Genomic DNA, 24,153 nt, shown 5'->3' with positions numbered 1-24,153 from the left:
CGAGAGTTCCCAGCGGCATTAGTTGTGAAGTCCCGAGCTCCTGCCACACAAACGTTCGGAGTGGATTGGCCCGTAGATGCCGACTACGAAAAGGGGGCAGGGATTTTAAGCGGGGTGAGAGCTGAGCTGAGTAAGGCTCAGCTAGACTGTAAGCTCACTGCGGGCAGGGAAGGTGTCCGTTTACTGTTACGTTGTGCCCTCCCAAGCGCTTAGCTCCGGGCTCTGCACACAGTAAGAGCTCAATAAATACGACTGAATCAAATGAATGAATAAGGCTGGAAATCTGCAGCTGTACGATGATCACCCCCATCGCGCTTCCCATGAAGTAGCAGCTGAGGGTGAGATCTGGATGCGGCCGGTTCTATTTTCCAGAGGGAAAAGAAGTCTATTTCAGCCGTGACGTGCATCCTAAATTCAGGAATCACTCGACACCTAGCCAATAAGCCATCTTGGGAGCCTGGCTGCTTTGAGGGAATGTACTAAGCAAGGAAGTTATTCCACAGGGTTAAAAAAAAAGTATGCGTATTTATAATGTGGAGGTCCGTGGGGGGCGGTGAAAAATAATAAACTATGAGGGGTTTCCCACGGAACTTCTATAAGGACTTGTACTGTATCTAATATTTCTGTGTGACCTGAATTCTCCCTTTATAGATTTGCACTCCTTCCTTGCATGGAGAACTGATCTGTACAGCTGTTTGTACTGAATGGTGGCATATTTTTGTAAAGTTTTTTTTTTTTGGACACCAAATTGCAATAAATACTGTTCCGACTATATGAATTCGTGCTTTCATTGAGATGCCCCAATTAGGGTCTTTTAGAAACAAATGTTGATCCAACTGCCAGTAAAGTCCTATTTACTGATCACAGAAAGCACCGTGCAAAGCACTTGAGAAGGTATAACAGAAGCAGAAGACGCTTACCCACAAGCAGATTATAATCCAATAATAATAATGTTGGTATTCGTTAAGCGCTTACTATGTGCAGAGCACTGTTCTGAGCGCTGGGATAGATACAGGGTAATCCGATCGTCCCCCGTGAGGCTCACAGTCTTAATCCCCATTTTACAGATGAGGTAACTGAGGCACAGAGAAGTGAAGTGACTTGCCCACGGTCGCACAGCTGACACGTGCCCGGCTAGACTACCGTGTCAGCCTTCTCTCTGACCTCCCTTCCTCCTCTCTCGCCCCGCTCCGGTCTATCCTTCACTCCGCCGCCCGGCTCATCTTCCCGCAGAAACGATCTGGGCCTGTCACTCCCCTTCTTAAACACCTCCAGTGGTCGCCTGTCGACCTCCGCTCCGAACGAAAACTCCTCACTCTAGGCTTCGAGGCTCTCCGTCACCTCGCCCCGTCCTACCTCTCCTCCCTTCTCTCTCTCCACCGCCCACCCCGCACGCTCCGCTCCTCCGCCGCCCGCCTCCTCGCCGTCCCCCGGTCTCGCCCGTCCCGCCGTCGACCCGGAAGGCCCTCCCTCCTCACCTCCGCCAAACTGATTCTCTTCCCCTCTTCGAAACCCTACTTAAAACTCACCTCCTCCGAGAGGCCTTCCCAGACCGAGCTCCTCTTCTCCCTCTGCCACCCCCCCTTCACCTCTCCGCAGCTAAACCCTCTTTTCCCCCTTTCCCTCCGCTCCTCCCCCTCTCCCTTCCCCTCCCCTCGGCACCGTACTCGTCCGCTCGACTGTATATATTTCCGTTACCCTATTTATTTGGTTAACGAATTGTACATCGCCTCGATTCTATTTAGTCGCCATCGGTTTTTACGAGACGCCCTTCCCCTCGACTCTATCTATCGCCATCGTTCTCGTCCGTCCGTCTCCCCCGATCGGACCGTGAGCCCGTCAGACGGCGGGGACCGTCTCTATCTGTTGCCGACTTGTTCGTCCCAAGCGCTTAGTACAGTGCTCTGCACATCGTAAGCGCTCAATAAATACTACTGAATGAATGAATGAACGTGGTGAAGCTGGAATTCGAACCCATGACCTCTGACTCCCAAGCCCGGGCTCTTTCCACTGAGCCACGCTGCTTCTCTAATGGGGAGGGAGGGACAAGATATTTATAAACAGAGGGAGAACGAGGAACAGAACAAAGTTGTAGATCGAACACTCCAAGTCCGCAAAGACCGTACCTAGGGAATGTGTCGCCCGACTCCGTTATATTAGGGTCTCCCAAGTGCTTAGTACAGTGCTCTGCGCGCAGTAAGCACTCCATAAATACACTCGGTCCATTTCCCCGCACTTTCTAATGTAGCTCTCCGCTGGTTCTTTTCACGCCCAAATAACAGACGTGAAAGTTAAGTTTGTAGATTTTCGAACACTATAATTTCTTGTAAGTCATCTTCCTGGCTCCGAGCAACCAGAGTCCGAACTGCCGCGGGAGGGATTCATTTCAGAATGGCCAGCGACCTCCGAGATTGAAATGACACCAGGGAAGGTGGGTTTAAATTGTATACGCTCTGTGGACATCGACTTGGCCCGTCCCTACTAATGTGGCGGTCACCGGACTGATTAAGCACTTGTGTGTGCTGCGCACTGCGTTATAAGCACTGGGAAATAATTCATGGGGGCGAAACACACACGGTCTCTGCTATCGAGAAAGGGGGACTGCAGGGTGAAAAACATCCATTTGGATGGTGGTAAGATAGGGCGGGAGGAGAAGGCAATTTGCTAAAAATCACTCAAAAGCCATCTGTCATCGCACCTTTTATTCGCCACTCCCCCGGCCCCACAGCGCTGATGTAACTGCTAAGTACGTCGATTAGTACGGTATACTGTATATTACTATAGTAGTAATTTCTTAGTATAAATCAGTATTGCTTATACTAATGAGGATGATGGCATTTGTTAAGCGCTTACTATGTGCCAAGCACTGTTCTAAGCGCCGGGGAGGATACGAGGTCTTCCCAGTCTTCCCCCCCATTTTACAGATGAGGGAACTGAGGCCCAGAGAAGTGAAGTGACTTGCCCAAGGTCACACAGCTGACAAGTGACAGAGCTGGGATTCGAACCCATGACCTCTGACTCTTAAGCCCGGGCTCTATCCATTGAGCCACGCTGCTTCTCACTAAACGTCTGGCTCCCCCTCTGGACTGTAAACTCGTCGGGGTCAGGGGGTGTGCCTATTTGTTGTATTCTCCCAAGGATCTGGTACAGTGTTCCGCACACAGTAAGAGCTCAATAAGTACACTGCCTGGCCTGATCAGGAACTACCCCATCAGCTATAATAATAATAATCCTAATGTTGGTACTAGTTAAGCACTTACTGCGCGCAGAGCACCGTTCTAAGCGCTGGGGTGGATACAGGGTCATCAGGTCGTCCCACGTGGGGCTCACAGTCTTCATCCCCACTTTACAGATGAGGTCACTGAGGCACCGAGAAGCGAAGCGACTTACCCACGGTCGCGGAGCTCCGCTTACCTGCCCTGCCACCAAACAGCCCACACTGGGCGAGAAAGTCCCAATTTGGGCTGCGGCCCCGTCAGGCGTTCAATTACAGCCAGAGGGGCCAGCGGGGAGCCCGCAGCCGTGACCCGGGGTGGCCCGGCAGGAGGGTGGAGGACAAAGGGAAGGAGGAGGAGGAGGGGGAAGATCGGGAGAAGGAGACGGAGAAGAAGGAACATGAAGAAAGGAGAAAGGAATGGAGAAGCAAGGGAGGAGGAGGAGTAGGAGGGGCGGAAGAAATGGAAAAGGAAGAGAGAGAGGTGGAGGAAGAGAAGGAAATGGAGGAGGAAGGAAAAGGAAGAAAAAGGAATGGAAGGAGGTGGCTCTCACCCTTCGGCAGGAAGGAGCACTGAATTTGGTTCACGGCTGCTCCTGCCCTGATGGACTTTAAACCGTGAGCTCCACGTGGGACAGGGACTGTGTCCAACTTGGTTTGCTTCTCTCTCCCCCGGTAGGCCCTGTAGTGTTTGGTACAGAGTAAGTGCTTCATAGATAATATTCTTCTCATCCCATTAGAGTAGGATCGTTATCATCATGAGAGGCAGCGTGGCTTAGTGGAAAGAGCCCGGGCTTGGGAGTCAGAGGTCGTGGCTTCTAACCCCGGCTCTGCCACTTGTCGGCTGTGTGACTCTGGGCCAGTCACTTAGCTTCTCTGTGCCACGGTGATCTCATCTGTAAAATGGGGATGAAGACTGTGAGCCCCACGTGGGACAACCCGCTTGCCTTGTATCTACCGCAGCCATTAGAACGGTGCTGGGAACGGAGTGAGCGCGTAACAGATGCCATACTTATTATTATAGTGGACTGTAGACTGGATATCCTAGACCGTGAACTCACTGTGGGCTGGAAACGTGTCCGCTAACTCTTTCGTATTGTACTCTCCCAAGCCCTTAGTACAGTGAAAAGCACTCGATAAATACCATTCATTGATTATTACTGATATAAGCCTATACTATCAATCAGTTTTTCCACTTGGTCGGGTTTGGTTTCCCTAGTCGTCTACTAATTTTAATAACATCACACCGGTGGAACGTTCTGCTGTTCTAGAGGATTCTCTGCGGGGATTATCTTGCACCTACCCCAGTGCTTAACACACAGTAGGTGCTTAGCAAGTACTATTAATAATTATAATAATAATAATAATAATAAAAAAGGCTTTTTTCACCGATTTTCTCTGAATGACGCTCCCAGGAAATGCTCACTGAGCCTTGAAGGTGGAAGGTTCAAAACAAATCAAGGGAGTATATTTCCTCCCGGCGAGGGGGTAAGGGGAACGGATTTGGTTACGGTGGGAAATGGTGCACGGAGGGAAAATCAGGGGGTTCAGGTCAGCGTATCTACCCACGGAGGAGTAGTCTGCAATGGGTTACTAGGACATTAGGGGTGGAGAGGGGAAAAGCAAGGCACGTCAGACGGTTCGACCCTCCACGCGAAGCCAAGGCCAGGAGGCAGGGACCACAGGGTTTCCTCTATCCATCATTCACTCAGTCGATAGTATTTACTGAGTGGCGTCTACAGAGAGCAGAGCACCGTACTAAAGACTTAGGGGAGTCCAGGGGCGTCAGTAGACGTGATTCCCTGCCCTCAGGAAGCTTACGGTCTAACAAGGGAGGCAAGCACTAACCTATGTGAGATCTTCTAGACCGCGAGCCCACCGCTGGGTAGGGACCGTCTCTATCTTTTGCCGAACTGTACTTTCCGAGCGCTTAGTACAGCGCTCTGCGCACAGTCAATGCGATCGAACGAGTGAATGCGTACACCGTGAGCTCTCTGAGAGCCCGGTCCTAACCCGACAGCACTTACGTACACGTCCTCCGTGACCTCCCCGATGGGGGATCGATTTTAGCGTCTGTCTCCCGCACTAGATCGTAAGCTCCTCCAGGACGGGGATCGTGAGTACCAACTCTGTTGTATTCTTCCAAGTAAACCGTCAACGAACGTCATTAATTTGCACGGACGGGGAGAAAGGAGAAGGGGGTATGTACACGTACCCAGAATCTCTTGCCTTGGGTTCCTTCACGGCCCGCATCTATCACTGCTGCACTACCAAGAGAGGAGAGTAAAACTATCCCTCCCGGGTGGCTCTATTTATTTAGCAGTTGCTTTTCTGCAAGTCGTCTTTATTCTCCGTAGAGGCCGTATTATTCCGATCCCCTTAAACTCTCAAATTCTCTGGAGAGGAGTAATTTTTCAATTAGGCCCAGATAGCGACCAGAAGACAAAAGGTTAAATCATCCTACTTTACGACGGTGCGACTCATTTCCCCGTTTTCCTCAACCGTCCAGACGATAATCTAGCTCCCGTTAGCCCCGAAAGCCCACCGCGGGGTTAAAAATAGAAGGTTTAAATGTGGAGAGTGGGTGGGGGAGGAAAAATAGAAGATTTCTACCTTCTCCCGAGAAATGACCATTTAGGGATTCGAGCGTTCTAGCCATCTCCCTGGGAAGAGAGCAGCTCGGCAGAGGAACTATTTCAATAGGAGGAGGTCGGGCGGTACGAGGAAGAGTTATCCGGGAATAGCTCAGGTTAGAGTCTCTCGGTCAGGTTAAACAGGCTAGACTGTAAGCAGTTAAGGCCGCATACCTGGCAAGGGTCAGTCGGGAAGCCGGTGACTCGTTCCGCGCTTCGATCCACAGTACTGATTGTCTGCAGGGCGCCGTACTGAGCGTTCGGCTCCCTGGGGGTTCAAACAGTCATATTTTCGTTCGAATAGTAATAGTCCCAGCCGTGCCCTGCCGATCTCGAGCGAACGGCCCCAGGGAGCTGGGGGCGCGTGGGGCCGAAACTCCCGGATTTGACGTCCCTCCAGACTATACTGTGGGCAAGGCGCTTAACTTCTCTGTGCCTCGGTTACCTCATCTGTAAAATGGGCACTAAAAACTGTGAGCCCCACGTGGGACAACCTGATCACCTTGTATCCCCCCCAGCGCTTAGGGCGGCGCTTTGCACACAGTAAGAGCTTAAGAAATACCACCATTATTATTATTATACGTCGTAAGATGCCCGACGCCGGCCTCCCTACTCCTCCGATCCGCGACCCTCCCCCCGTTGAGTCGGATATTTCGACTGGGGGGCAGGTACGGGGTCGAAGGGGAAGGGGCGGGGAGGGAGGAAAGGCTGCCGGGTGCCCCCCGCCCCTACCCCCCCGAGTCTAACTCAGGCCACCCCAGATTACCCGATGGGTATTCTCGGCTACGCTGTTTTCGCACCGGGGAGCGGCGGGAGAGGGGCAACAATCGGAGAACGGCTCTCCGCTTGTTGAGGATGTACGTGATAACGATGATAACGTTGGTATCTGTGAAGCGCCTACTCTGTGCAGAGCGCTGTTCTAAGCACCGGGGTGGGTACGGGGTGATCGGGTCGTCCCCACGGGAGGCTCACAGCCTCGATCCCCATTTTACAGATGAGGTCACCGAGGCCCAGAGAAGCGAAGTGACCCGCCCACGGTCACCCGGCCGACGGGCGGCGGAGCCGGGATGCGAACCCACGACCTCCGACTCCCAAGCCCGGGCTCTCCCCACTGAGCCCCGGTGCTTCTCTGAGCAGGTAGCCAGATTTGAAGAGAAATATTTAATTGCGTTCTTCCGTTCGTTGTTTCTTTTTTCAGCCGCGCGCCCGGTGACGGAAGGCTTCTGAAGCGATGTGGCCCAGCGGAAAGACGAGGGAGTCCGCGGACCCGGGTTCTAATCCCGGCTCCGCCACGTGTCCGCCCTGGGACCGTGGGCAATTCCCTTGACTTCGCGGTGCCTCAGTTCCCTCGCCCGTAAAACGGGGATTCAACACCACTCCCCCCAACTTAGACTCCGAGCTTCCCGTGGGTCGGGGCCCGCGTCCGACCTGATTATTTCGCGTGGACCCCGGCACTTGGCACGGAGTTAGCGCTTAACGGGCGGCACGGTTATGGTCGCGACTGCCGTCGCGGTCGCCGAATCCAAGAGCGACGTTAAATAGGGACCGGCGGCGAGCGACAGCGTCTCCTCTTTCCCTTTCCCCTCTGAAAACGACCCCGCGAGGATTTCCCTTCCGACTCGGGAAAAAGGAAGTGCCGGAAACGAGGGCTTCCCTCGCTGTAAATCCCCGACATTCGGTCTGGTAATTTCGGAATCTAAGACCCCAGAGAGCGGGGACGGAGCAGCTGATCCTAAACCCTCGAGAGAGGAATTCGCCGGCGAGAGGCCTCTTGGGTGGCCCGGGACGGAGAGGCCCCGTGTGGGGTCTTCACGGCTCGCTCGTCCGCGACACGAACCCGGCCCGCCCGACGCAACCCGACGATCAGAACTCGAGCCCGCCTCCCCTCCCGCCGCTCTCTCCGCCGCGGCCCGCCGAGCGAAGGGCCCTGCCCGCCGTGGGAACGTGCTAAGTGTCATCACCGGACTTAAGGGAAATGGCTCAGGCAAGGACGGTCGGCGGGCACATCGCGACTCCGCGCTGGATCTCGGAGGCAGCGCGACCTACTAGAAAGAGCCCGGGACTGCGCTCCGCTCTCAGTGAAAGCTGGGCCATCCTGGGGAGGACAGAAGCAGCGCGGCTGGAGAAGCGGCGTGGCTCGGTGGAAAGAGCCCGGGCTTGGGAGTCGGGGGTCACGGGTCCGAATGCCGGCTCTGCCGCCTGTCAGCCGGGTGACTGCGGGCGAGTCGCTTCGCTTCTCTGGGCCTCAGTTCCCTCATCTGGCAGATGGGGATTAACCGGGAGCCTCACGTGGGACGAGCCGATTCCCCCGTATCTACCCCAGCGCTTGGAACGGTGCTCGGCACCTGGTAAGCGCTTAACAGATACCGACATTATCATCAGCCTCTCTGCGCTTCGATTTCCTCAGCTGTCAAACGGGGAGCCTTTTAGACTGAGGGCCCTGAGGGGAACGGGGACCGCGTCCCATCCGACTGTCTCGCGTTGATCCCCCCAGTCGGGGGTATTCATCGAGTGCTCACCGTCGGAAGAGCACTGTACTGAGCGCTTAGGGGAGCACGACACAACGGTAACACCGACACATTCCCGGCCCACGACGAGCTTACAGGCCAGAGCTTACCGCCCGCTGAACGTGGCACATGAGCGCTCAATCGATACTGTGATTACGGCGTACGTAGGATCGAACCTCCTCTTTCCTCCTCCGATCGACGGATAGGAATGATGACGTTGGCATCTGTTAAGCGCTCACTACGTGCCGAGCGCCGTTCTCAGCGCTGGGGTAGACACGGGGGAATCGGGTTGTCCCACGTGGGGCTCACGGTCTCAGTCTCCATTTTTACGGATGAGGTAACTGGGGCACCGAGAGGTTAAGCGACTCGCCCCGAGTCGCACGGCTGACAAGTGGCCGAGCCGGGATTCGAACCCACGGCCGCCGACTCCCAAGCCGGGGCTCTCTCCACCGAGCCGCGCTGCTTCTCCACATGATCGCGCTGAATATTGAATCAATTAAGTGGTTACTGTGTGTCGAGCGCTGTCCTAAGCGCCGGGGTAGACGCAGGCTGATCAGGCTGAACTCGGTCCCCGTCCCACCCGGGGCTGGCGGTTTTAATCGCCGGGTTACAGATGAGGTGACCGAGGCACAGAGAAGCAAAGTGAGCGCCCGGGCTCGCACGGCAGACGAGCGGCGGAGTCGGAACTAGAACCCGCGTCCTTCTGATTCCCGGGCCCGCGCTCTGGCCACTGGGCCGTGCCGCTTCCCCGTCATACCTCTGCCAGAATCGGGGGGTCTCTAGCGAGATCGAGTCAAAGACGGGTTTTAAAACTTGTCCTTCTCTGCGAAGGGTTAGCGGAGTCGGTGGTGGGCACCGAATAATAATGGTATTTGTTAAGCGCTCACTATGTGCCGAGCGCCGTTCTGAGCGCCGGGGGAGTTACAGGGTCATCGGGTCGTCCCGCGTGAGGCTCCCGGTTAATCCCCATTTTCCAGATGAGGGAACCGAGGCCCGGAGAAGCGAAGCGACTCGCCCACGGTCACCCGGCTGACAAGCGGCAGGGCCGGGAGTCGAACCCGTGGCCTCTGACTCCGAAGCCCGGGCTCCTTCCGCTGAGCCGCGCCGCTGTGGCCGCCAACTCTGTTGAACCGTACTCCCCCAAGCGCGGCCTACGGTGCTCCGCACGTAGCGAGCACTCAACGAATGCTCAGTGGAAAGAGCCCGGGCTTGGGAGTCGGAGGCCGTGGGTTCGCATCCCCGCTCCGCCACCTGTCAACCGTGTGACCGTGGGCAAGCCATTTGACTTCTCTGGGCCTCAGTTACCTCGTCTGTAAAACGGGCATTAAAGACTACGTGAGCCTCATATGGGACCACCCGATTACCCCGTGCCTACCCCAGCGCTTAGAACGGCGCTCCGCACGTAGCGAGCGCTTAACAGATACCGACATCGTCACTGTCGTTTTCGTCCGGCTCCCCCCATCAGACTGTAAGCCCGTCGTTGGGCAGGGATCGTCTCTGTGGCCGAACTGTATATTCCAAGCGCTTGGCGCAGTGCTCCGCGCACAGTAAGCGCCCGACGAACGCTACTGAACGAATGAACGAGTATCATCATCGATCATCACTGACACGTACGCAAGACACGCGCCTAGAGAGATGTCCTTTACACTCGAGACCTGGTGTGACCCGTGGGATGGCTGGGGACAAGTCACTTCCTGGGCCTCGGTTTCCCGCTCTGTTAAACGGGAGCAGTAACGCTGACCGCCTCCCCACGGAGGGGAACCGACCCCAACATCTCACAACCGCAGCGCTCTGCCTAGGAGGTGAGCGGGTGCACCTCTGCCGCGCGTCGCCGTCCGCCTAACGCAACCCGGCCCGCACGCTTCCCACCTCTAACGCCGACCCCCTCGCCGTACCTCCACCTCCTCCGTCTCGCCGCCGACGTCTCGTCCTCGACCCGCCTCCGGCCCGGAACGCCCTCCCTCCTCCAATCCCACGGACGATGACTCTCCCCGCTTTCGGACCCTTTTTGAAGGCACATTTCCATCGGCCCTCCTTTTCTCTTCTCCCACTCCCTCGCGCATCGCCCCGACCTGCTCCCTTCACTCGCGCCCCCCCCCCCCCCCGGCCCCTCGGCCCTCACGTCCCCCCCTTTCCCTCTGCTCCTCCCCCTCCCCTCAGCACTGTGCTCATTCGTCTATATTTTATCACCCTATCTATTTTATTAGGGAGTACAGTGGCTCAGTGGAAAGAGCCCGGGCTTCGGAGTCAGAGGTCATGGGTTCGAATCCCGGCCCGGCCACTTGTCAGCCGTGTGACTTTGGGCGAGTCGCCTCACTTCTCGGCGCCTCGGTCGCCTCATCTGTAAAATGGGGATGAAGACCGCGAGCCCCACGTGGGACAACCTGATTCCCCTGCGTCCACCCCAGCGCTTAGAACGGCGCTCGGCACATAGCAAGCGCTTAACAAGTACCGACATTATTACGATTATTATTTCGTTGATGAGGCGTCCATCCCCTTGATTCTACTTATGGCGATTATGCCGTCTCGTCTCCGTCCGTCCGACTCCTCCGATTAGACCGTGAGCCCGTGGCTGGGCAGGGACGGTCTCTAACTGTTGCCGAACTGTCCATTCCGAGCGCTTAGTCCGGTGCTCTGCACATAGTGAGCGCTCAATGAATACTATCGAATAAATGGACTGTTGTACGTCCCTGAAATTTATTTATTTACATTCTTGCCCGTCTCCCCGTCTACACTGTAAGCTCGCCGTGGGCGGGGAACGTGTCCGTCGTACCGTACTCTCCCAGGCGCTTAACAACAGTGCTCCGCACACGGCGAGCGCTCAACAGATCCGACCGGCCGATCGAGTCAAGACGGTGGGGACTGGGTTTCCCGGGAGGCAGAGCGACAGCAGCCGTGAGTCCCTGTTTATCTGTGGCCTGGATCCATCGGTTGTTTTCTCTTCAACCCCGTCCGGAGCCGGATGGCCACGGTCTCGTGTCCTCGGCGTCGCGCATCCGGGCGCGAGCGCGCGCAGCTCGTAGGCCTCGAAGCCGGCATTCTTAGGCTAACGCTCCCTCTTCTGAACGGAAGGAGCATTTATCTTTTCCTTTTTTTGAGGAAAAAAAAAAAAAAAATCACGCCGCAAGGGTACCGACTTGCACCCTGTAATTTTAACCAAAATGGGGTGGAACGATTCAAACAGGTTTCTTGCGGGATAGTGGTTTAGACGGTTTTCTCTTCATTCTTGCTTGCACGGCTCGTTTTCCCGGGTATTATTTTTTTTTCCCCGATCGTTTTGGGTTTATTAAAACCCAACGGTCCCCGGTGCCAGCTGGGTTCGAGGGTCAGTCATTAAGAAGCGGGGTGGCCTGGTAGAAGTCGGGGGACCTGGGTTCAAATCCTGCCCCTGCCACTTGCTTTCTGCGGGGAGGGTGAAAAGGTGAAGGCGGGGAGGGGCAGAAGGGGAAAGCGAGGCGGGGGGGGGGGGGGGGAGAAGAGGAAGGTGACGAAGAGGTGAGGCCCACCCAGGGTTTCTCTGACCTGAGTTTCCTCGGCTGTAAAATGGAGATGAAATGCCTGTTTTCTCCCCGCCGAGATCACGAGCCCCGCACGCGATACGCCCCGCGCACAGTGAGCGCTCGACGGATGCGACTGATTGACTGAATGAATGAATGAGAGCGACTACGTCTGATGTGATTGTTTTGTACTTACCACCCGGTGCACGGTAAGCACTTACTGATTACCACGACTCTTATTATTATTGCGATCATCATCATTATCAACGATCCCGTATTCCGATCCCTCCTTTTCGGTACAGTTCCAGAAGACAGAAACCAGGCAAACAGATTACAGCGGACGGACACCTTCGTCTCGTCCATCGAGAGGACCGTACCGCTCCCCGGACGGACCGTCATTCGCCGAAGGGGGAAATCGAAACGACGGAAATAAAGAACAACTTTCTCGGACACCCTTTGGGTCCGGTCCCCTCGATGTCTCCCCCGTCCAGTTTATGATCTCCGCCGGACTCCCCGTTAACCAGGAGGGGTTAAAAGGGGGATGGCGCCGAACGTCGGGCCACCTCCTCCAAAGGCTACAAAGGCTCCGCGGCACCGGATCTGAAGTCGTCGCGGAGAGAAGGCAGGCGCCAGTCCCCGCATCGCTCCACGCTTCCACGTCCGACGGCCGAGCTCAGCGCTTGCAGCTGAATCGCCGCACGAAGTCGGGGAGGGGGTACACAGCCCCCCACCCCGTCTCAGGATTCATACTGATAAAACTGTCCAGGTTCATCTTGCTGTCTACGGAAAATACCACAGAAGGGGAGGACGTCACCTCACGTCGTCTACTCTTTCAATAAGACGGACGGCGTGAGTCTGTTCGAACGGAATCACAGTAAACGGACGCGCGTCGATACGGGATTCCTCAGGTCCAGGACTGGAATGACTGATCGCCGACGATGAGGAGGAAGACTATCATAAACGTTCTTGCCCCGTCAAACTGACGCCACTGAGGGAGCGGCTCAGCCGCTCGGCGTATTTTCCATTTTTTACAGGATGAGAAAAATCTACAGGACTCTGGCCAGTGTTTTTCTCAAGTATGAAAAAGCGTAGGAAGGGCTTATAAACGTGGCCCAGCCTCTCCGCTCAATACCTGTTCCTCCCACGACTGGAATCTGGGTCTCACGCGGTTTGGCTCCGGGACAGCTTTTTCCCTTTTTAACAGTGTCGGTATTTGTTAAGCGCTCTACGTGCGGGGCACTGTGCGAAGCGCGGGGGGAGATCCAGGGTCATCGGGTTGTCCCACGTGGGGCTCGCGGTCTTCATCCCCATTTTACAGATGAGGGAACTGAGGCCCAGAGAAGTGAAGTGACAGTCCCACAGCTGACAAGCGGCAGAGCCTTTTCCCTTCTAGAGGGAAATACTCTTCGGGGGGACAAGAGAGGTGGACCTCACGCAGGGCTACGAGGTCTAGAACGGCCCGCCGCCGGGGCTTAGAAGTCGGGGACCCTTTCTGGGCGGGGAACGGGGCCGCCGACTCTGCGTATTATACTTCGCAGAGTGCTTAGCACCGTGCCCCACACCCACAGAGCACTCAGTGGATGCCATGGGTTGACTGAGCTGTGGAATGAGGCCAACCCATCCGAAGAGGTGATAAGGCAGTAAGCTGGGTAGGAGCGCTAAGTCACTCCGCCTTTCTGGGCCTCAGTTTCCCCGGCAGTTTTTCATAATTACGCTCGTAGCCACCTCTCAACATCTTAAAGACACCCAAGGCGCGCCGGACTCGGTCGGGAAAGTGATCTGGAGTTCCTCGGGGGTAAACGGACGGCCCAGAACCGAACGTTTATCGCCGAACGCTGATAAATTCCAGCCGTCGACGTTTCCCCCACGTAAATTCAACCCAACGGCGTCAGCGTTAGTGGTCGAGTTAAGCTCGTTTTGCATTCGCCTGAGCACTTAGTCCGGCGCCCCGCACAGATCGGTTGCTCGATCGATACCATTGACTGACTGATTGGTTTAAGACGGGCGAGGAGTAACTGGGTCTTGTGGAAAACCGTACCTTCACCAGGCGAACAGTGAGAGGTAGAACGGCCTAGTGAGAAGAGAGTGGGAAAGACCTGGGTTCCGATCTTGCCTCTGCCACTTGCCTGATGCACGACCTCGGGCAAGTCACACAACCTCTCTGTGACTTAGATACCGTAGCTGTGAAAAGGGACGATACGCCTGTTCTCCCTCCTACCTAGGCGGTGAGCCTCATGTGGGAAGCAGCGGGGCTCAGCGGAAAGAGCCAGGGCTTGGGAGTCGGGGGTCACGGGTTCGAATGCCGGCTCCGCCGCTCGGCAGCTGGGCGACTGTGGGCAAGTCGCTTCACTTTTCGGTGCCTCGGTGACCTCATCTGTCAAATGGGGATGAAGACCGGGAGCCCCACGTGGGACCACCCGAGGAGCCCGTATCTCCCCCAGCGCTCAGAACGGTGCTCTGCACATAGTAAGCGCTTCACGAATACCGACATTATTACGTGGGATAGGGAACGTATCCCATCCGATTACGTTTCATCCACCCCAGTCCTTAGTACCTACTGAGCATTTAAACACCACGATTATTACGGTTATCGGGGATGATCTTTCCGAGATCTTTCACCACCCGTTCCTCGGCCTCGGAGAGATCGGAACCGTCAAGCGTCGGGACTCACCCGCCGTTTCGATGCAGGGGTAGAGGGGAGGGGGAGCCCGCCAGTTTCCGCTGGAATCTTTCATGTGAGATCGGTCGGAGGCAAAGTTCTTCAGATAACAGTCTGCCGGAATCACTCTCAGTTTCCTAGAGACAAACCGGAAGCGTCTTAGCTAGGCCAACCGCCTCGCCGGCCATCTCCACCGCGTCTCTCCTCGTTTATTCCCATCCCCGGCACCTGCGCGTCCGCTCGTTCGACCGCGCGGTCCCTTATTTGTCTCGATCGCGCCATTCGTCAACGCGCGTCCGTCTCCTCTGTCGGAGCGCGGGGGCCTTGTGGGAGGAGGCTGAGGGACCTGAATCGCTACAAGTAACAGAGACAGACTTTACAGTCGGTCAGAGGCACTTATCGAGTGCTCACTGCGAGCACAGCACCGGGCTAAGCGCTTGGGAGAGCTCACTACAATAAAGTAGATAAATACGATCTTCTCCCGCAAGGACCTTACAGGCTACAGAGGGAGCCGGGCAATAAAATAAATTACAGAAAGATACGCGCATAACCAAGAGGAGAAAACAGATCGAAGGAAGGACAGAACCCAGGGACGGCAGTGTACGGCCAGAGTGGAATACAGCACTATATGAGAAGCAGCGCGGCCCGGGTTCTAATCCCGGCTCCGCCACTCGTCTGCTGTGTGACCTTGGCCGGGTCACTCCTCGGATGCCCCGGTTTCCTCATCACAGAATGGGGATTCGATACCCGAACTCCCTCCTACTTTGGCTGCGAGTCCCATCTGGGACAGGGACCGTGTCCGACCTGATTATCTCGCATCCACCCCGGCCCTTGGCGCGGTCCTCGGCAGACAGTAAGCGCTTAACCAACACCGCTGTCATTATTTCTAGTACCGGACCGTACACGATGACAACCGGACGGACTCCACCGCGTGCAGCAGCGGCAAGACGAGAGGCAGGGGAGGGACAGAGCAGGAATGCCGCCGTGCGGATCCCTCACGTCCATCTCCTCACACACGTCCTCCCCCCCCAAAGTCCCCGGGATCGGACCGCGGCTCGTCCGTCCCTCGCCCCGGCGGGGTCCTTCGAGGGTGACGCCGGGACCGAATGCCGGAGAACGGCTGGCTATTCGGAAGAAGAACCGAGGCCGCTCGGCTCACCTTCTAAACCGAGGCAGAATGTCGTCGTCGGATTTAAAGCTGTCCTCTACGTACGCGTCGAAGGCGCACGGAAACGGCAACACGGTGTCGAGGTCATAGACGAAGCTCTGTCCTCCACTGGAAAGGTGAAGCAGAACTACGTGGTAATCCTAGGAGCGAAGGGTCCTTCAGTTAATGAGGAAAACTCAAATTATAGGTAAACCGAGCGGTGAATCACTACGGGTGGAGGCCCGTACTTGCTCCGGAAGAGCATCTCCACTACAAAGAGGACTAATTTGAGACTCGCCCCACATGAGAAGATCGACTTATCATAAAGCTGCTTTCCTCGACTAATCTGTTCTTCGAGATGCAAGAAAATCAATCGTAAACTGACAGGAAATCTATTTAAGGTAAAACCGAGCAAGAAGGGACTAGCTGAAGGTTCTTTCTCTTCAATAACTGCCGCTAACAGGGCCGGAGTTGGAGGAAAGCGCCTCGCCAGCCAGAGGCTTTTCCGATGCCTATCTGTAGACAGTCGAGACAGACGGAGTTTAACCCCCGAGGAGTGAGCGCCGAAAAACTAACTCATCCGCTGCATAATTAGCACATCCGGGAGATCACCTTTCCGGACATACGGTGCCCATCTTTGACTCCCGTCAGTCACGTACTCCCACCCTGATCGTTCCTAAATATCGTCACGGATGCTTCCTTTCCTCTAACGCCCCGTGACTATCGTCACCCTGGTTCAAGACCTCACCTCCACCCAGCCGGTTTATCCTAACAGACCTATCGGCTCATAGGTTTCCCCGCCTTCGGCACTTTCCGATCAGCGGCGGGGCCGTAAATGACCACCCGAGCAGCGCCGTACCGCAACGCGGTATTCGGCGAGCCGTGGTGATCCTCACCTGCTTCGCCCCGCCCAGGCTGACCAAGAGGTTCCCCGCTCGAGATTCTCAATCACTCGATCGTATTTACTGAGCGCCTACCGCGTGCAGGGCATCGGTAGACGCGTTCCCCGCCCCAGACGAGCTCCTAGAGCTTTATTATTCTCGACATCCCAAGGCCCCGGTCCGGTGCACGGGCTACTACCCGGGCTCTTCTCCTCCAGCCCGTCGGGAGGAGAGTGGGAGAGGCGGAGAGGATGACGGTAATAATAACGTCGGCATCGAAGCGCCTTCTACGTGCAGAGCACCGTTCTAGGCGCTGGAGTAGATACAGGGTCATCGGGTCGTCCCACGTGAGGCTCACAGTCTTCATCCCCGTTTTCCAGATGAGGGAACTGAGGCAGAGAGAATAACGCTGGTATCCGTTAAGCGCTCACTACGTGCCGACCACCGTCCTAAGCGCTGGGGCGGACACGGGGGAATCAGGTCGTCCCACGTGGGGCTCACGGTCTTAATCCCCTTTCTACAGGTGAGGGAACCGAGGCACAGAGCAGTTAAGCGACGCGCCCACCGTCACCCAGCCGACGAGCGGCGGGGCCGGGATCTGAACCCATGACCTCTGACTCCAAAGCCCGGGCTCTTTCCACCGAGCCACGCTAGTGAAGTGACTGGCCCACAGTCACCCAGCTGACGGGCGGCGGAGCCGGGGTTCGAACCCGTGACCTCTGGCTCCCCAGCCCGGGCTCCCTCCGTGGAGCCGCGCCGTTCGGCAGAACGGTAGGACGCCCCGTCGGCTAGAGGAATAAGCCCGTAGAGGAAGGGAGGCCGCTTCCGGATATCGGCCGGCGACCCCGATCCGACCCCGTCCGTCGGCTCCGGGTGGGACCGCGGAGGGGCGGTGCGGTCTCGCGGAAAGAGCCCGGGCCTGGGAGTCGGAGGACCCGGGTTCTAATCCCGCTCCACCCCCGGCCTGCCAAGAAACCACGGGCAAGTCGCTCACCTCCTCTGCGTCTCGTTACCTCCACTGTAAAGACGGGGATTCGGTGTCCCATCTCCCTCCTACTCAGACTGGGAGCCTCAGGTGGGGCGGGGCCTCCGTCCGAGGCCGGGATCGTGGCTACCGACTCTCTGACGCTGGACTCTCCGGAGTGCTCAGTACGGCGCTCCGCACGCGGTAAGCGTTCAGTACGACCGACCGACGGATCATCTTGCAATCAGAGAAGCGGCGGGGCTCAGCGGAGAGGGCTTGGGGGGGGGTCAGAGGTCACGGGTTCGAATCCCCGCTCCGCCGCCTGTCAGCCGGGTGACTGTGGGCGGGTCACTTCACTTCTCTGGGCCTCGGTCGCCTCATCTGTCAAATGGGGATGAAGACCGTGAGCCTCACGTGGGACGACCTGATGGCCCCGTATCTCCCCCAGGGCTCAGAACAGTGCTCCGCGCCTAGTAAGCGCTTAACAGATACCAACGTTATTATTATTATTATTCTTATTGCATTCTACTGCGGGGCCTAAAACAGTGCTTGACACCTAGAAAGGGCTTAACAAGTACCATAACTATTATATTAAATCTAGGTGTGCGTTTGGGGGGGGGGGGGGTCCTCACTTTAGCCACCGCTGAGTGAGAAGAAGCAAAGTTGGACTCTCATTTCTGGCAGCGTCTTTGCGCCGTGCCTTTCCCAGCCACCAGTTATTAATAATAATAATAATAATAATAATGATAATAATAATGTTGGTATTTAAGCACTTACTATGTGCAGAGCACTGTTCTAAGCGCCGGGGTAGACACAAGGGAATCAGGTCGTCCCCCGTGGGGCTCACAGTCTTCAACCCCATTTTACAGACGAGGGAACCGAGGCCCAGAGAAGTGAAGTGACTCGCCCGAAGGCACACGGCTGACAAGCGGCAGAGCAGGGATTCGAACCCATGATCTCCGACTCCAAAGCCCGGGCCCTCTCCACCGAGCCGCGCTGCTCCTCGCCATCCGTGAGCCCGGGGATGAAGACTGTGAGCCTCCCGTGGGACAGCCCGATGACCCCGTATGTACCCCAGCGCTTAGAACAGTGCTCTGCACCTAGTAAGCGCTTAATGAATACCAACATCATTAACATTATCATTTCCTGGAACTGAGCAGGGAAGAAGGGAGCTATCGCAGCGAGGTTTTCCCACTGCTTCTGGATAACTCTTCCCTAACACTCCAAGGTATCTGCCCATCCCCACCTCTGCGGGAGGCAGGAATTTCATTTGACTTCTGGCGCCTTTACTCTCCAAATGGAACGAAACCCCCCCCCCCCCCCAAGAAATGATTCTCATTACGACTCGAGCTTTGAATTCTACCACAGGCGGGGAAAACGATTTTGGTCTTGACACTGATAAGCCCGCTATTCAATAACTCGGTCAGGCCGGCGACTTCAAACCGTTCCTTCCGGCCCACGACTGAGCAGCGTGGCTCGGCGGAAAGAGCACGGGCTTTGGAGTCAGAGGTCATGAGTTCGAATGCCAGCTCTGCCGCTTGTCGGCTGCGTGACCGTGGGCGAGTCACTTAACTTCTCTGGGCCTCGGGGATTGAGACCGCGAGCCCCACGTGGGACGACCCGATTCCCCTGTGTCTACCCCGGCGCTTAGAACCGTTCTCTGCACATAGTAAGCGCTCAACCAATACCAACATTACGCCTAAATTCTTTTAGGTTTTCACAGTGAGTTTCGTTCGGTCTTAGCCAGGAGGCCGCGATCGCTCTCATCTTACCAGACGGTGCCTGTCACCGTCCTCTCTCCTCTGAGCCCAGGCAGGCCCGTGTCCGATCTAATTCATCCGTACCTTCCCCGTCGCTCAGGACGGCGCATCGCGCACAGTTAAGCGCTCAACAGATGCCGTTAAAAAAAGGTCACCACCCGAGAGCACGATTTCACGAGCATTTTCGGTGCGTACGGGGATCGCCTCACCCAGATTACGGGTCCGTCTCCTGGCTCGGCTCGTTGCTTCCAGATCGGAACCTTCAAAACGCAGGGGGATTAACGTCAGTTTAAAAATTTTTACACCTCTTCAGTGACTATAAACCCGGAAGGCACACAGACTAGTCCGCTAGGGTAGAGAGCGTCACGTCGTCCTCTTTGGCACTGATTTTCGGTTTTTAAAGAGATACAGATTGGCTGGAGGTTTTCCTTGACCTCTAGCAGCTCTAGAGCATCTACAATTAAAAAGCCAATCACTAAAAAATGAGTGACAGAAGAGATCTCCACTGTAGGTTCTTCCCGCCACAGATTAGAGCTTGGACATGAAGAGGGCCCCAGTACTTGCGCGGGAATGTCCACGTATCATGTTAGATTTCTAAGACTTCATCTTTAAAAACCGAAAAGATGGATGAGAGAAAGAGAGCTATTTAACGCGAGTTTTCAAAAGTCGCTCGTCTGGAAAAACCTCACGGCATCTACTTTAACGGAACCACTCAAGCGGCGCGGCTCGGCGGAAAGAGGCCGGGCTTGGGAGTCGGAGGTCGTGGGTTCGAATCCCGGGCCCTGCCACCTGTCAGCTGTGTGACGGTGGGCGAGTCATTTCATTTCTCTGCGCCTCAGTGACCTCATCTGGAAAATGGGGATTAAGACCGTGAGCCGCACCCGGGACAACCCGATGACCCTTATCTCCCCCAGCGCTCAGAACAGCGCTCTGCACCTAGGAAGCGCTTAACGAATACCAACGTTATTATTATTATTCTCTGCGCCTCGGTGACCTCATCTGTGAAACGGGGATTAAGACCGTGAGCCTCACGCGGGACAACCCGATGACCCTTATCTCCCCCAGCGCTCAGAACAGCGCTCTGCACCTAGGAAGCGCTTAACGAATACCGACACACTTATATACCAACACACACGTACGCGTATGTACACCAACATATATACTTCCGTATAGCCCGGAGAGGGTATTTTTCTTTTTTCCACCAAAAATCAACCACTTACCATCCTTCTCTCATTCGATATGAAGACGGCATAAAATTCTTCCAGAGGATACCGATTACGGTTTTGGATGTATTCGCACAGCTTCCAGATATTTTCCTCACTGAAAGGCAATTCCTTCATTTTCAATACTTCGACATAGGCTGGACGCAACCTGACTCTCTTGGGCCTCCCCCAGCGCTCAACAAACCCCACCAAAAGCTACGACGATATATAACGCGCGCATCCGAACGCGAGGAAGGGAACCGGGCTGCCGGGTGGCCGCTCCGGTCGCCGACGGCGTGGCTCAGGGGAAGGAGCCCGGGCTTTGGAGTCGGAGGTCATGGGTTCGGAGCCCGGCTCGGCCGCTTCTCGGTGCCTCGGTCACCTCATCTGGAAAACGGGGATTAAGACCGCGAGCCCCAAGTGGGACGACCCGATTCCCCCCGCATCTCCCCCCAGCGCCCGGCACAGAGTAGGCGCTTAACAGATAGCAACGCTATTATACAGAGAGGCCGCAGGTAGGGGGTTATCCGATCTGCGACCCGACAGAAAGAGCTGGAATGCTTCACACGGTGCTCTGCGCCATAGACGCGCTTAATAAATACTAATCATGCTGGCATCTGTTAAGCGCTTATTAATGATAACGACGATGTCGGTGTTCAGCTCTGCACCACAGATGTGCTGAATAAATACTGATCACGTTGGTGTCTGTTAAGCGCTTATTAACGAATAATAACAACAATGTTGGTGTTTGCTCAGCTCTGCCCCATATACGTGCTTAATAAATGATAACCATGTTGGTATCTGTTAAGCGCTTATTAGTAAATAATAATAATGTGGGTGTTTGTTCAGCTCTGGACCACAGATGTGCTTAAAAAATACTAATCGTGTTGGTATCTGTTAAGTGCTTATCAGCAAACGATAATAATAATATTGGTGCCCGTTCAGCTCGGCACCATAGACGCGCTTAATAAACACTGACCATGTCGGTATCGGGTAAGCGCTTACTAATAAATAATAATCATAACATCGGTGTTTGTGCAGCTCTGCACCACAGACGCGCTTAATAAACAATAATAATAATGTTGGTATCTGTTAAGCGCTTACTATGTGCAGAGCACCGTTCTGAGCGCCGGGGGAAGATAAGGGGGATTCGGGTCGTCCCACTTGGGGCTCCCAGGCTTCATCCCCATTTTCCAGATGAGGGAATAATAATAATGTTGGTATTTGTTAAGCGCTTACTATGTGCAGAGCACTGTTCTGAGCGCTGGGGTAGACACAGGGGAATCGGATCGTCCCACGTGGGGCTCACAGTCTTCATCCCCATTTTCCAGATGAGGGAACTGAGGCCCAGAGAAGTGAAGTGAAGTCGCCCACGGTCACGCGGCGTGGCTCAGAGGAAAGAGCCCGGGCTTGGGAGTCAGGGCCCATGAGTTCGAATCCCGGCTCGGCCCCTTGTCAGCTGGGTGACCGTGGGCGAGTCGCTTCACTTCTCTGGGCCTCAGTTCCCTCCTCTGGAAAATGGGGATGAAGACCGGGAGCCCCACGTGGGACGACCCGATTCCCCGGTGTCTACCCCAGCGCTCGGAACGGTGCTCGGCACAGAGGAAGCGCTTCACAAATACCAACGTTAACATTAAGTGGCAGAGCTGGGATTTGAACTCATGACCTCCGACTCCAAAGCCCGTGCCCTTTCCACCGAGCCACGCCGGGTTGATGCCCATTTTAGAGAGGAGGGAACTGAGGCCCGGAGGAGCGAAGTGAGCGGCCCGAGGTCCCCCAGCTGCCAAGGGGCCGAGGCGGGATTCGAACTCCGGGCCCCACCCAGCCGGGGGGGGGGGGGGAGGGAGAGGGGGGGGGGGGGAGGGAGTGGGGGGAGGGGAGGGGGTGTCTCACCAGTAGCAGCTGCTGTATGCGCATGCGGCGGCGGAGGGGACGGGGCCCGACGCTTCCATGGCGCCTGCCCGACCCGGGACTGCGCCGGGGGGCGGGGCCCAGGAAGGGGCCTGACCCGATTGGGCGGTGTCCGAGAGGGCGGGGCCCGAAAGGGGAGGTGCCGAGGAGCCGCCTGACCCGATTGGTCGGTGTCCGAGGGGGCGGGGCCCGGGAGGGGCGGGGCAAAGGAGCGGCCTGATCCGATTGGGCGGTGTCCGAGAGGGCGGGGCCCGGGAGGGGCGGGGCCTAGGAAGGGGCCTGACCCGATTGGTCGGTGTCCGAGGGGGCGGGGCCTGGAAGGGCGGGGCCCAGGAAGGGGCCTGACCCGATTGGTCGGTGTCCGAGGAGGCGGGGCCCTGGAGGGGCGGGGCCCAGGAAGGGGCCTGACCCGATTGGTCGGTGTCCGAGGGGGCGGGGCCTGGAAGGGCGGGGCCCAGGAAGGGGCCTGACCCGATTGGTCGGTGTCCGAGGGGGCGGGGCCGAGGAGCGGCCTGACCCGATTGGTCGGTGTCCGAGGGGGCGGGGACCGAGAGGGGCGGGGCCGAGGAGCGCCTTGACCCGATTGGGCGGTGTCCGAGAGGAAAGGGGAGGTGCCGAGGAGCGGCCTGACCCGATTGGTCGATGTCCGAGGGGGCGGGGCCCGATAGGGGCGGGGCACAGGAGCGGCCTGACCCGATTGGGCGGTGCCCGAGGGGGCGGGGCCTTACCTGATCGAGCGCTGTACGAGCAGGCTGGGCCTGACCCGATTGGACGGGGCGAGGAGTGGGCGGGGCCTAAGAGGGGCGGGGCCCGATCCCCCTGAGGCGAAGGACCCCACCGAGCCCTGTCAATCAAACTAATAATAATAAGGTTGGTATTTGTTCATTCATTCATTCAATAGTATTTATTGAGCGCTTACTATGGGCAGAGCACTGTACCGAGCGCTTGGGATGGACAATTCGGTAACAGATAGAGACGGTCCCTGCCCTTGGACGGGCTTATAGTCTCATTCATTCATTCATTCATTCATTCATTCATTCATTCAATAGTATTTATTGAGCGCTTACTATGGGCAGAGCACTGTACCGAGCGCTTGGGATGGACAATTCGGTAACAGATAGAGACGGTCCCTGCCCTTGGACGGGCTTATAGTCTCATTCATTCATTCATTCATTCATTCATTCATTCAATAGTATTTATTGAGCGCTTACTATGGGCAGAGCACTGTACCGAGCGCTTGGGATGGACAATTCGGTAACAGATAGAGACGGTCCCTGCCCTTGGACGGGCTTATAGTCTCATTCATTCATTCATTAGTATTTATTGAGCGCTTACTATGGGCAGAGCACTGTACCGAGCGCTTGGGATGGACAAGTCGGCAACAGATAGAGACGGTCCCTGCCCTTGGACGGGCGCCCGGTCCGATCGGGGGGAGACGGGCGGACGAGAACGATGGCGATAAATAGAGTCGAGGGGAAGAACATCTCCTTAAAACCATAGCAAATGAATAGACTCGGGGTGATGGACATCATCTCGTTAACAAAATAATAGAATCGAGGCGATGGACATCTCATTAACAAAATAAATAGGGTGATGAAAATATCGGTTGTCGCTCTTTTTCGGGTTTTGCCTTAGGATTTTGCTCCGCTTAGGCTGTCGCTGCTTCCGACCAGGCTCGGACCCGGCTGGGTTTCGTCTCCCACCTGGCCCTGCCCGCATTTTGGGGGGGATTTTTTGGTCGCCTCTGGGAACCGGCCTGTCCTCCATTATTAAACACC

The 24,153-nt window shown here is 56.2% G+C and overlaps 1 protein-coding gene across 6 annotated transcripts; it reads right to left on the bottom strand.

Annotated features, from left to right (window-relative positions):
• Window positions 1-12,022: 12,022 nt before the first annotated feature.
• NTAQ1 (N-terminal glutamine amidase 1) lies at window positions 12,023-22,437 on the bottom strand. Of its 6 annotated transcripts, none has more exons than XM_029061924.2 (6): window positions 22,358-22,437; window positions 20,483-20,582; window positions 19,472-19,522; window positions 15,670-15,818; window positions 14,523-14,647; window positions 12,023-12,631 (listed from the first exon to the last, which is right to left on the bottom strand). In XM_029061924.2, the coding sequence occupies exons 1-6, from the start codon at window positions 22,414-22,416 to the stop codon at window positions 12,525-12,527; spliced, it is 591 nt and encodes a 196-aa protein (XP_028917757.1). In that variant the 5' UTR covers window positions 22,417-22,437; the 3' UTR covers window positions 12,023-12,524. The 6 variants fall into 6 exon arrangements, with proteins under 6 accessions (XP_028917757.1, XP_028917758.1, XP_028917761.1 ...); XM_029061927.2 differs by having other exon boundaries at window positions 12,536-12,627; XM_029061926.2 differs by having other exon boundaries at window positions 12,538-12,706.
• Between the last annotated feature and the right edge of the window lie 1,716 nt (window positions 22,438-24,153).

This window comes from Ornithorhynchus anatinus, chromosome 4 (assembly GCF_004115215.2).
Source record: "Ornithorhynchus anatinus isolate Pmale09 chromosome 4, mOrnAna1.pri.v4, whole genome shotgun sequence".
In the NCBI taxonomy this organism is placed as follows: domain Eukaryota; kingdom Metazoa; phylum Chordata; class Mammalia; order Monotremata; family Ornithorhynchidae; genus Ornithorhynchus; species Ornithorhynchus anatinus.
Note: the sequence above shows the minus strand (reverse complement) of the source record. Positions and strands in the feature narration are given on the sequence as shown.